The sequence below is a fragment of the Acomys russatus genome, chromosome X (genome assembly GCF_903995435.1).
Source record: "Acomys russatus chromosome X, mAcoRus1.1, whole genome shotgun sequence".
NCBI lineage: Eukaryota > Metazoa > Chordata > Mammalia > Rodentia > Muridae > Acomys > Acomys russatus.
Window position 1 is genome coordinate 52,565,777 of NC_067169.1, and position 13,060 is coordinate 52,578,836.

A 13,060-nucleotide genomic window follows, 5' to 3' on the forward strand; every position below is an offset into this window, starting at 1 on the left:
ACAGAACTTAAAACACTTCTACTTTCTTTCTTTCTTTCTTTTTCACATTTATTTATTTATTATGTACACAGTGCTCTGTCTGCATGTACACCTGCAGGCCAGAAGAGGGCACCAGACCTCATTAGAGGTGGTTGTGAGCTACCATGTGGTTGCTGGAAACTGAACTCAGGACCTCTGGAAGAGCAGACAGTGCTCTTAACCGCTGAGGCACCTCTCCAGCCACCAACACTTCTATTTTCATTGCGTGGGTCTGTGTGACGGGCTTGTCTGCAGGTGCGTCTATGGTCCACGTGTGTGCTCAGTGCCCAAGGAGGCCAGAAGAGGGCCTCGGGTCCTGCGGGATTGGAGTTGCAGGTGCTTGTGGGGTGGATGAGGGTGGGTTCTGGGAATCAAACCCAGGTCCTCAGCAAGAGCAGCCAGGGAGTTTTAACTGCTGAGCCATCTCTCTAGCCATCTCTCTCTCAGGGGACGGCCCAGGCTCCAAGAACCCTCAAGAAATGATTTTTGGGAGTACACTCCAGGGCAGGATCCAGAGCCTACTTTGGCAACTACAGCCTTCTGAGAGGCCTAATCCCAGTGACTTCAGTGACTTGCACTTCCTGCCGGGCCATAAGCTCCTGCAGTTCAAGACTCAACCACCACCTCTAAGGAAAAGCTGGCCTCAATCTCACCAATGTGTGTGCATTGGATCCTCCACAGGCTCCTGCTGCCACTCACTGACTCAGAGCTTTCCACCCCAGGGACACACGCTGCGCCCACAGACTCAGAGGCAAACACACACACATACAGCCAGAGCAAGGGACACACTCTATGGGCCCAGATGGTTTCTCTTCACCAGCCCCCAAACATCAAATGTGAAAGGGCGCGCCTCTCAGGAATGGAAGCTGGCAGAACGCACCCCTGCCCTGTCCCTTAGGCTCTGATCCTGCCTGGCACGTGGCCTGGCTCGAGGCTGGAAGCCATCCTGTCAGTCAGGATGTGGGGCCCTGCAGGTAATAGAGAAGACAGACCTGGGACACACAAGTGTCATGGTTGGAAACATCTGTGCCCCGCGGAGAGGGCGAGGAGGGAGCCCCGTGCAAGGCCTTCCATGCCTGGGTGGATGCACCCATCATCTTACAAACCAAATGCACAGGCCAGCAAGATGGTTCGAGCCTGGAAACGTGAGTTCACTCCTTGGAACCCAACATAAAAATCTGGATGGCGGGTGCCAAGGAGATGGCTCAGGGTCCAAAGCGGTGTGCTGCTGCTCTTCCAGAAGACAGGAGTTCAGTTCCCAACACCCGTGACAGGAGGCTCACAGGCTCCTGTAACTCTGGCTTCAGGGGGATCCAATGACTCTGGTCTCCAATAGAACCTGCACTCACATGGAAACCCACAGCCCTAAGCCCCTACCCTGACCCCAAACACATACGCACATGATTAGAAATGATATTTTTTAAAACAAAAAACTGCACCTGGTAATATCCATCTGTAACCCCAGATTTCCTACAGTAGGGTGGGAGAAAGAGACAGGAGAGCCCGGAAGCTATGGGGCCAGTTAGGCAGGCACACAAAGCACAGGGACAGAAACAAGGGACACCTCGCTTTAACTAGGCTGTAGACTGAGAGAACTAACTCCCAAATGCCTGTGCCTGACCTCCAAATAGGTGTCATAGCACTGGAGGTCTTCCCTCCTCCTCTCCCCACCCTTCTCCCTCCCTCCCTCTCCATAACTCTCCCTCCCACAGACACCCCAAGCTGTTTAAAGCCAGAACTTCTCAAGTGGGGGCCAGATGAAGGCACTTGTCAGACCAGGACATGGAAGACGTGGAGCTTCGGGTCCTAGACCCTCACTTGCACTGCCGTGGGAAGGCTCCCCTGTTGTCCCACGGAACCACTCACGACTCACTTCACCAACAACCCAGAGGAAAGCAGACACTTTTCCCTGCTCACTACACCACGGGTGAACATGGTGTTTGCAGCTTCACTTAGTCTACCAACCATGTAGCTGTGATCTTGGCCTCCCCCCCCCCCCCCCCACTGCAATGCTCCAGAGGCAAATCAGGGGACTTGGCAACTCATTTCAAGGGGCGGGGGAGGGAGGTGGGGGACAACTATGCAGGAGCTCCAAGAGATGAAGTGCAAATCCTAGGCCAGTACTCCCTGAGGGCAGTGCCTCCCAGGGAGAGAATAATCCAGTCAGAGACTGGGATTGGGGGAAGACCAGACAAGGAGAAAGGACTGCTGAATGCAGGGGACAGGAGACAAACAAAAACAAAAACAACAAAACAAAACAAAAAACCAAACCAAAACAAACAAACAAACAAACAAACAAACGGGTTTCTTGAGACTGTCCCAGAGAAGGAAATAGTCAGGGTAGGGGCAGGGTCTTTGACAAAGGGAGGGGGGATGCTGGCTGTGTCAGGCCTGGTCCCTAAGAACCCTCACCCAGCAGCTCACCTGGCTAAGCTTGGGTGCATGGTGCTTGCTCAGAAGTGAGCCCACATCCCACTCAACACCACCACTCTTTTTTTCCCCCTTTCCACAAAATGCTTTATTTACCTTTTGAAGAGTTCACACACGAGAACTGTATGTGAGGGAGATGGAGCCGAGTGCAAGTGAGGACTGGTACCCTTAGAGGAGTAGGGAAGGCACAGTTCCTACCCTGTTGCTGTGCCTCACCACCCACCAAAAGAGAAAGGGCACAACACAGTTTAAAAAAAAAAAAAAACAAACCAACTTTATGTGAAGCAGCTGTCACCAGGGGCAGGCAGCGGGCAAAAACAGGGGCACAGGGCAGCTCTGGCTGTAGAGCAGAGGAGGTTCTCAATCTGTGGACAGCGACCCCCACAGGCTCACATATCAGATATTTATACTACAATTCATAACGGTTGCAAAACTATAGTTCCAAACTAGCAACAAGATAATTTTATGGTTGGGGTTAACAGAGCAGGAGGGACTGTATGAAGGGCCTGCAGCTTTAGCAGGTTGAGACCCCCTGCTGCAGAGTAACTGGAAGGAAGCAGGATCCAGGGGCAGTCCTCTGGCCTCTTCCTCGGGAACTCTGGGTGCAGCCTGTCAAGCAAAACCAGAGTCAGGCCAGGCCTGGCTTCCTCAACAGTCAGGAGGGTGGCAGGGGCCTTGGATAGCGCAACACTCACTTCAGAGATCCTGGAACTTTTCATTGAGGGCCTGCATGACCGCTGAAACACAGAGGTACAAGTGTGTATTCCAGACCGACACACGGGAACTCACCGGCCTGAGCCCCACTCTCTGTCCCACAGGAACTCCCAGCCAGCCACCTCACTGCCCTCCTGCCCCCATCCTAGGAGCCCCAGGACAGGCCGCCCCACCCATAAGCAAGCTCTGTGTGGAAACGTTCTCTACAGGAGAACAGTGTGGTCAGGCAGTCCTCAAACGCTGGCCCACAGCAGTGCCACCCCTACTTGTAAAACAAACAAACAAACAAAACTCGAGAAAACAAGCACTCAACAAGACACAGCTGCCAGGCCTTCGAGGGACAGCAAAGGAGGACCATCTAACTGCCCAGAGAGGCAGAAGCCTGGGCGACTGACTCCCCTGCACAGCACATGGCAGAGCAGAGCCTCTTGGTGCAAGCCCCAGCAGCTAATGCACAGAGGGCTCCCAGCCTGGCCTGCTGGATGTCACCTCCCCCATGAGCGCCCCACCCTCAGCCCAGCACCATCACCTGCAGGCAGACACTAGCTCTCCTCCCCCCCCCCCCCCCCCCCCCCCCCGCACTGTCCCCATAGCTTTCCTGCCCCAGGTTGCTCATACCTAGTCGTTCCTTCAGTTCCTCTATCTCATTCTGTAGCATCAGACACTAGCCCAACAAAGGAAAAACAAGGGTTACCTCTCATTCTGGGTCCTGGCTTCCTCCTCCTCTCTGCTCCATCCACACTTGCTCTTTGTCCTTACACACTAACCCCCCCCCCAACACACACACACAGGCATGCACGCATGCGCACGCGCGCACACACACACACACACCCGCCCACTGCCCTGTGAAGACTGGCACAGAACCTTGAACACCAAGGAGTGCTCCGTGCACTGTGGGACAGGGGCTGGCACAGGAGGTCAGCTGTTGGGTTAACTTTGACACTCAGCTCGGGGTCTAGCTGGGGCCTGCATTTCTGAGAGCTGACAGAGCATTACCTGTTGGCAACCCGGTGATACTGATGCTGGATACTGCCTCTCTCCAGCTGGGAATGGCAGGTGCACAAGTGGTTCCTGGTCACCTGAAACACAAAACACACATGCACACACGCAGAAACACACACACACACATACACACACGAAGTGGAGGGTGGGTGTGGGAGGACAGAGAGAACACACAGCATCTAGGCTTGAGAACCATGTGGGGAGGAACTGGGAGGGTCTATAATGAGGCAGCACAGCACCCTCTGCTGGCAGCAACTTGTACCTGGTAAGTTCTCAGCCTCACCTAGCTCTGTTTCTGCCCATACTGCAGCCCAGAGGTGGTCTAAGGGTGCTGTGAGCCCCCAAGACTGTGGCCCTGGGCTGAGGGTAGCAGGACTATCACCGTGGCTAGCTACACCATGGGAGCAGCTCAGTGCCTGAGCAGGCCTCATCAGAAAAAACTCTGTGTGCCAAAAGCCAACCTCTGGAGGAGTAGGAGTTGTCCTGCCTTTTAAAGAAAGTCCTGTAGCCCACAACCCTCCTTCCTTCACAGCCTGACTCAAGGCCTGCCCTGCCCACACCCAGGCTCCTGGGGACTTCCCGCCTACCTAGACAAGGAAGCCTAAGAAACAAAGGCTGCAATCCCCCCAAAGGAACAGAGCCTGGGGTTGCTTTCCTCTCCCCAGCTTTCCCCACTGCTCCCAAACCCCAGAGTCTCACCAGCAGAAAAAGGTGCTCTGGGTCTCACACTTCTCTGGCTCAAAGACAAGAGCTGTGAGCTTCCTGGAACTGGAACTTGGGGTGCTCTGGTGCTGGCGTCTCCACTAGTTGTTTCTTCATGATGCACGCACCCGCAAGGCTGCTCTGCCCTGTGCGTTGGAACCTCACACAAAACATTCCTCACTGGGTATATGTTGTGGAGGGACTGAGGGGCAAGCGGGGGGGGGGGGGGACAAAAGGGAGGCTTTGTGAGGCTCGTCCCCGTCTGTGCTTTCTGTTCCTCAGTCAGCCTCAGGTCAAGAGGCAGCGCTCAGCCAGGAAGGAGCCCGCAGGCACTGCTGTGGCTTTTCTGGAGAAGAGCCACAGGTCCTGGCCTGGCTTCCTGGGGGAAGAGCTAGGGAGGAATCAGAAGCCCTTGGGACCCACTATACACCCCACATGTGCAGCCCACACTGTAGGGGCTCTCTGCACCCAAGTCACCCAAACGGAGGAGATGCACAGGGAAGGGACCAGCAACCAGCATGTAACCGAGGCGCTCTTGACAGGGGGCCACCCTTTCTTACTACCCCAGCGCTCAGCACCCTACTCAGGATGAATGTCCACTGACAAACCTCCCAGGCAAGGCAGGGGCAGAGGGAGCAGAGGAAAGGGATGTGCTGGGGGAGAGAGAAGGGGAGGGGTGAGGGGAGAGAGGGTGGGGTCTACTCACTTGGGCCTGCAGGCCAGGATCTCTGGTTTGCTCATTATCTTCCTTGTCCCCTGCCTGGGTCTCTCTTGTCCTCCTTACCACAGATTTCTTGCCCTCTCTGGGCCCCGAAGGCAGTGAGCATTTACTGGCCTTCCCTAGCAGGGCAACCCCCGAGATTGGGGGGAAAGTGGCTGGCTCTACAGGAGCTGACTTGAGTCTCTGGCCCCATGGTGGGAAGGTTCTCCCCAGGGGCCCTCTTGGGGCATCCCACTGAGTTGGCTTCTCCTGGGCTTGCTTCCTTCTAAGACAGGTCCTGTGCAAGGCGCCTGAAGGGGCAGGGGCCGGGGCAGCAGGAGAGGCAGTGGCCGTTGCGGCAGAGGCAGTGGCAGAAGCAATAGTGCCAGTGGTGGCAGCAGAGGAGGCGGCAGCAGGAGCAACAGCAGGAGATGCTTGGTCTGCTTCTTTCTTTGCCCCCAACCTTACTTGTTTTTTTCCTAGTCAAAGAGTTTTCCAAGTCTCTTGACACCCGCTTTTCCGTGCTTGAGCTGAGTAACTAGACAGCACTGGACAGTACAGAGGTGGGCACGTGGACAAAACTTCCCCTGCCATGGGCTTATGTGTGTCTGGCTGTGTCTTCTAGCTCAGTGAGGCCACTGGGCCTGGCCTGGCCTCCCTCTTTGAGGCTATTGGTCACCTTCATCATCTGTGTCTCACTGCACTCATCAGATGACACAAGGTTTGATGAGGGACATTGGACACTTTCACTGCTCACCATCCTACTTGTGGTGCCTCTTTTTGGGGTCACCCAGGCTCTGCCTCACTCCAGGCTCCTGGAGTACAGTAAGCCTGCAGAGTCCTGCTTCCCTTCCATAGAACTCTGGGACAGTGCCCCTCTGTTGGAGCCTTCATCTATGCTTCTCCCTAGGGTGGCCAGTTCAGCTGCACAGGCTTGTGGAGACAAGTACCTGCAGACTCTTCTGGTCTGTAAGTTGGTCAGCTCTGGCATTATAGCCATAGCCTCAATAGTGAGCTGGGGCAAGAAGTCCAGGCTGACCTCTTCTTGGTCCTCAGGGGGAGTCGTCTGGCATCCTGCATCCCTAAGCACACCTTCTCTTTTCTCTGTTGCTTCTAACTTAGGTCTGGACTCCAACTCTCGGCTATCAGGGACTGGGAGGGTGCCGTCCCCCTCGCCAATATCCAGAGGATCTTGGATGAGGCTCAGACCCTCTGGAACTCTGGGGCTCCTTAGGGGGGTCTCCTAAATGCTCCCTGCTCTCTTGGCCCAATTCAGCTTTAGAAGCAGACTCCTGATCTCGGGAATTCATGTCACCAGGAGGAAGGGCGTGCTTGTCATCACAGGTTTCAGGGATTGATACCTCATCAGGAGAACTCATGATGCCAGCAGAAGATACACAGGAACATAATCTCCCGAGGTCACTATTGAGAAAGCAAGCCTCTCACCACAGAAGCCACAAGTCTTTCCTTTGGAGAACGCGCCACTTAGCGAGACTTTGGAATCTCAAAACATCCTCACACTCAGACTCAAACCCTTGCCCTTTAATTAAGCATCCTCATTTCTATTGGCTAGGGCCTTGAGTAACGGACAAACAGCAGGCGCTTTGGTTGGTGGCTAGTTGAATGACAGACCAATGAGAATGGTGAAACGAGGCCAGGGCGGGGCGGGGAGGGCGGGACCTCGCGGGCGAAGTCTCGCGTTATTTGAACCAAGGCGTGAGGCGCTCGGAGCGGCAGTAGCGGTTACCTTCACGAAGACTTAGCTGAGAATGCAGTGACAGGGTTTTGTTCCCCCCCTCAGACTGCGCCTGCTGTGCTGGAAACATGAGCTCTCCTGATGAAGTGTCTTTTCGGGGAACCAATTTTGGGTCAGAAAGTGGGAGGCACTCGGAAGGACGCCGCTTTGGCCATGGATTCCCAAGGGGACACGGTCTAAGCCCTGACAAGAGGCTGGTACGGAGCAGTGAGGACAACACATGCTTCCCAGTCTCCAAAACTTTCCAGTATGACTCCTGGCTAGACAGCGAGGAAACGGAGGGACGGTCAGTCATTTGGGGCTGCGAGGGTCGGCCTGGAACCCCGGTGGATGAGAAAGGGGACAGTCTGGACTTGGTGCCGCAGATGACCGTAGAGGGCACACGCTTCGGGCAGCACGTAGTCAACCGGGAGGCCTGGGCTATCCATAGACACCCATCCCCACAAACCTGCACTGCCGAGCCCTTGGGCATTTGGGGGGACACAGACGCGGGCACGAGCAGGAGAGGCACTCGGCCTCTGACCTCTGTGGAAGGGAAGCAGTACTCAGCTAGTCAACTGCACCCCGGGGGTCTGGGGCAGGACAGAGGCTGGGTGACCCCAAGAAGAGGTGCCCCAAGTAGGCCACCAACGGGTGATGAGAGTCAATATACGTGCTCTGACTACGAGTCTTCTGATGAGATGGGTGACATACAAATGATGAGGGTGACCATTTGCCTCAAAGAAGGAGGCCAGGCCAGGTCCAGTGGCCTCACTGAGCTGGAAGACCCAGCCAGACACACTAATGTCCATGGCAGGGAAGGTTATGTGCAAGTGTCCCCATCTCTGCTGGCCATTGCTCCAAGAGGCCACAGCTCAGGCATAGAAAAGCAGGCTGCAGGAGACCTAGAAGGCTCTTTGTCGAAGAAAAAAGCAAGTACGGTTTGGGGCAAAGAAGGAAGCAGGCCTAGTTACCAAGTAGCTGCTCACGGTGCTGCCGCTGGCCATGCTGCTGGGGCTGCCGCTGCCACCGCCACCGCCATGGCCACTGCCTCTCCTGCTGCCCCGGCCCCTGCCCCTTCGGGCGCCTTGCACAGGACCTGTCTTAGAAGGAAGCAAGCCCAGGAGAAGCCAACTCAGTGGGATGCCCCAAGAGGGCCCCTGGGGAGAACCTTCCCACCATGGGGCCAGAGACTCAAGTCAGCTCCTGTAGAGCCAGCCACTTTCCCCCCAATCTCGGGGGTTGCCCTGCTAGGGAAGGCCAGTAAATGCTCACTGCCTTCGGGGCCCAGAGAGGGCAAGAAATCTGTGGTAAGGAGGACAAGAGAGACCCAGGCAGGGGACAAGGAAGATAATGAGCAAACCAGAGATCCTGGCCTGCAGGCCCAAGTGAGTAGACCCCACCCTCTCTCCCCTCACCCCTCCCCTTCTCTCTCCCCCAGCACATCCCTTTCCTCTGCTCCCTCTGCCCCTGCCTTGCCTGGGAGGTTTGTCAGTGGACATTCATCCCGAGTAGGGTGCTGAGCGCTGGGGTAGTAAGAAAGCGTGCCCCCACCCGTCAAGAGCGCCTCGGTTACATGCTGGTTGCTGCTTCCTTCCCTGTGCATCTCCTCCGTTTGGGTGACTTGGGTGCAGAGAGCCCCTACAGTGTGGGCTGCACATCTCGGGTGTGTAGTGGGTCCCAAGGGCTTCTGATTCCTCCCTAGCTCTTCCCCCAGGAAGCCAGGCCAGGACCTGTGGCTCTTCTCCAGAAAAGCCACAGCAGTGCCTGCGGGCTCCTTCCTGGCTGAGCGCTGCCTCTTGACCTGAGGCTGACTGAGGAACAGAAAGCACAGACGGGGACGAGCCTCACAAAGCCTCCCTTTTGTTCCCCCCCCCCCCCCCTGCTTGCCCCTCAGCCCCTCCACAACATATACCCAGTGAGGAATGTTTTGTGTGAGGTTCCAACACACAGGGCAGAGCAGCCTTGCGGGTGCATGCATCATGAAGAAACAACTAGTGGAGACGCCAGCACCAGAGCACCCCAAGTTCCAGTTCCAGGAAGCTCACAGCTCTTGTCTTTGAGCCAGAGAAGTGTGAGACCCAGAGCACCTTTTTCTGCTGGTGAGACTCTGGGGTTTGGGAGCAGTGGGGAAAGCTGGGGAGAGGAAAGCAACCCCAGGCTCTGTTCCTTTGGGGGATTGCAGCCTTTGTTTCTTAGGCTTCCTTGTCTAGGTAGGCGGGAAGTCCCCAGGAGCCTGGGTGTGGGCAGGGCAGGCCTTGAGTCAGGCTGTGAAGGAAGGAGGGTTGTGGGCTACAGGACTTTCTTTAAAAGGCAGGACAACTCCTACTCCTCCAGAGGTTGGCTTTTGGCACACAGAGATTTTTCTGATGAGGCCTGCTCAGGCACTGAGCTGCTCCCATGGTGTAGCTAGCCACGGTGATAGTCCTGCTACCCTCAGCCCAAGGCCACAGTCTTGGGGGCTCACAGCACCCTTAGACCACCTCTGGGCTGCAGTATGGGCAGAAACAGAGCTAGGTGAGGCTGAGAACTTACCAGGTACAAGTTGCTGCCAGCAGAGGGTGCTCTGCTGCCTCATTTTAGACCCTCCCAGTCCCTCCCCACATGGTTCTCAAGCCTAGATGCTGTGTGTTCTCTCTGTCCTCCCACACCCACCCTCCACTTCGTGTGTGCATGTGTGTGTGTGTGTTTCTGCGTGTGTGCATGTGTGTTTTGTGTTTCAGGTGACCAGGAACCACTTGTGCACCTGCCATTCCCAGCTGGAGAGAGGCAGTATCCAGCATCAGTATCACCGGGTTGCCAACAGGTAATGCTCTGTCAGCTCTCAGAAATGCAGGCCCCAGCTAGACCCCGAGCTGAGTGTCAAAGTTAACCCAACAGCTGACCTCCTGTGCCAGCCCCTGTCCCACAGTGCACGGAGCACTCCTTGGTGTTCAAGGTTCTGTGCCAGTCTTCACAGGGCAGTGGGCGGGTGTGTGTGTGTGTGTGTGTGTGTGTGTGTGTGTGTGTGTGCGTGGGCATGCGTGCATGCCTGTGTGTGTGTTGGTGAGGGTTGGTGTGTAAGGACAAAGAGCAAGTGTGGATGGAGCAGAGAGGAGGAGGAAGCCAGGACCCAGAATGAGAGGTAACCCTTGTTTTTCCTTTGTTGGGCTAGTGTCTGATGCTACAGAATGAGATAGAGGAACTGAAGGAACGACTAGGTATGAGCAACCTGGGGTAGGAAAGCTATGGGGACAGTGCGGGGGGGGGTGAGGGGGGAGCTAGTGTCTGCCTGCAGGTGATGGTGCTGGGCTGAGGGTGGGGCGCTCATGGGGGAGGTGACATCCAGCAGGCCAGGCTGGGAGCCCTCTGTGCATTAGCTGCTGGGGCTTGCACCGAGAGGTTCTGCTCTGCCATGTGCTGTGCAGGGGAGTCAGTCGCCCAGGCTCCTGCCTCTCTGGGCAGTTAGATGGTCCTCCTTTGCTGTCCCTCGAAGGCCTGGCAGCTGTGTCTTGTTGGGTGCTTGTTTTCTCGAGTTTTGTTTGTTTGTTTGTTTTACAAGTAGGGGTGGCACTGCTGTGGGCCAGCGTTTGAGGACTGCCTGACCACACTGTTCTCCTGTAGAGAACGTTTCCACACAGAGCTTGCTTATGGGTGGGGCGGCCTGTCCTGGGGCTCCTAGGATGGGGGCAGGAGGGCAGTGAGGTGGCTGGCTGGGAGTTCCTGTGGGACAGGGAGTGGGGCTCAGGCCGGTGAGTTCCCGTGTGTCGGTCTGGAATACACACTTGTACCTCTGTGTTTCAGCGGTCATGCAGGCCCTCAATGAAAAGTTCCAGGATCTCTGAAGTGAGTGTTGCGCTATCCAAGGCCCCTGCCACCCTCCTGACTGTTGAGGAAGCCAGGCCTGGCCTGACTCTGGTTTTGCTTGACAGGCTGCACCCAGAGTTCCCGAGGAAGAGGCCAGAGGACTGCCCCTGGATCCTGCTTCCTTCCAGTTACTCTGCAGCAGGGGGTCTCAACCTGCTAAAGCTGCAGGCCCTTCATACAGTCCCTCCTGCTCTGTTAACCCCAACCATAAAATTATCTTGTTGCTAGTTTGGAACTATAGTTTTGCAACCGTTATGAATTGTAGTATAAATATCTGATATGTGAGCCTGTGGGGGTCGCTGTCCACAGATTGAGAACCTCCTCTGCTCTACAGCCAGAGCTGCCCTGTGCCCCTGTTTTTGCCCGCTGCCTGCCCCTGGTGACAGCTGCTTCACATAAAGTTGGGTTTTTTTTTTTAAACTGTGTTGTGCCCTTTCTCTTTTGGTGGGTGGTGAGGCACAGCAACAGGGTAGGAACTGTGCCTTCCCTACTCCTCTAAGGGTACCAGTCCTCACTTGCACTAGGCTCCATCTCCCTCACATACAGTTCTCGTGTGTGAACTCTTCAAAAGGTAAATAAAGCATTTTGTGGAAAGGGGGAAAAAAAGAGTGGTGGTGTTGAGTGGGATGTGGGCTCACTTCTGAGCAAGCACCATGCACCCAAGCTTAGCCAGGTGAGCTGCTGGGTGAGGGTTCTTAGGGACCAGGCCTGACACAGCCAGCATCCCCCCTCCCTTTGTCAAAGACCCTGCCCCTACCCTGACTATTTCCTTCTCTGGGACAGTCTCAAGAAACCCGTTTGTTTGTTTGTTTGTTTGTTTGTTTGTTTTGGTTTTTTGTTTTGTTGTTCTTGTTTTTGTTTTTGTTTGTCTCCTGTCCCCTGCATTCAGCAGTCCTTTCTCCTTGTCTGGTCTTCCCCCAATCCCAGTCTCTGACTGGATTATTCTCTCCCTGGGAGGCACTGCCCTCAGGGAGTACTGGCCTAGGATTTGCACTTCATCTCTTGGAGCTCCTGCATAGTTGTCCCCCGCCTCCCTCCCCCGCCCCTTGAAATGAGTTGCCAAGTCCCCTGATTTGCCTCTGGAGCATTGCAGTGGGGGGGGGGGGAGGCCAAGATCACAGCTACATGGTTGGTAGACTAAGTGAAGCTGCAAACACCATGTTCACCCGTGGTGTAGTGAGCAGGGAAAAGTGTCTGCTTTCCTCTGGGTTGTTGGTGAAGTGAGTCGTGAGTGGTTCCGTGGGACAACAGGGGAGCCTTCCCACGGCAGTGCAAGTGAGGGTCTAGGACCCGAAGCTCCACGTCTTCCATGTCCTGGTCTGACAAGTGCCTTCATCTGGCCCCCACTTGAGAAGTTCTGGCTTTAAACAGCTTGGGGTGTCTGTGGGAGGGAGAGTTGTGGAGAGGGAGGGAGGGAGAAGGGTGGGGAGAGGAGGAGGGAAGACCTCCAGTGCTATGACACCTATTTGGAGGTCAGGCACAGGCATTTGGGAGTTAGTTCTCTCAGTCTACAGCCTAGTTAAAGCGAGGTGTCCCTTGTTTCTGTCCCTGTGCTTTGTGTGCCTGCCTAACTGGCCCCATAGCTTCCGGGCTCTCCTGTCTCTTTCTCCCACCCTACTGTAGGAAATCTGGGGTTACAGATGGATATTACCAGGTGCAGTTTTTTGTTTTAAAAAATATCATTTCTAATCATGTGCGTATGTGTTTGGGGTCAGGGTAGGGGCTTAGGGCTGTGGGTTTCCATGTGAGTGCAGGTTCTATTGGAGACCAGAGTCATTGGATCCCCCTGAAGCCAGAGTTACAGGAGCCTGTGAGCCTCCTGTCACGGGTGTTGGGAATTGAACTCCTGTCTTCTAGATGAGCAGCAGCACACTGCTTTGGACCCTGAGCCATCTCCTTGGCACCCGACATCC

The 13,060-nt window shown here is 55.4% G+C and overlaps 1 protein-coding gene and 1 pseudogene across 1 annotated transcript; one reads left to right on the top strand and one right to left on the bottom strand.

The window, feature by feature from the left end:
- Positions 1-3,026: 3,026 nt before the first annotated feature.
- On the bottom strand, positions 3,027-6,945 carry LOC127185276 (uncharacterized protein CXorf49 homolog; annotated as a pseudogene).
- A 445-nt stretch (positions 6,946-7,390) lies between these two features.
- LOC127185277 (uncharacterized protein CXorf49 homolog) lies at positions 7,391-11,248 on the top strand. Its single transcript, XM_051141802.1, has 5 exons — positions 7,391-8,689; positions 9,241-9,514; positions 10,061-10,107; positions 10,456-10,501; positions 11,085-11,248. Exons 1-5 carry the CDS (start codon positions 7,391-7,393, stop codon positions 11,123-11,125), a joined length of 1,707 nt encoding a protein of 568 aa, XP_050997759.1. The 3' UTR covers positions 11,126-11,248.
- Positions 11,249-13,060: the final 1,812 nt, after the last annotated feature.

Coding starts and splice junctions, on each gene's coding strand:
- LOC127185277 (XM_051141802.1), top strand. CDS start 7,391: ATGAGCTCTCCTGATGAAGTGTCTTTTCGGGGAACCAATTTTGGGTCA. Junction 8,690..9,240: donor ATCCTGGCCTGCAGGCCCAA/GTGAGTAGACCC, acceptor GTTTTGTGTGAG/GTTCCAACACACAGGGCAGA. Junction 10,502..11,084: donor GGAACTGAAGGAACGACTAG/GTATGAGCAACC, acceptor TCTGTGTTTCAG/CGGTCATGCAGGCCCTCAAT.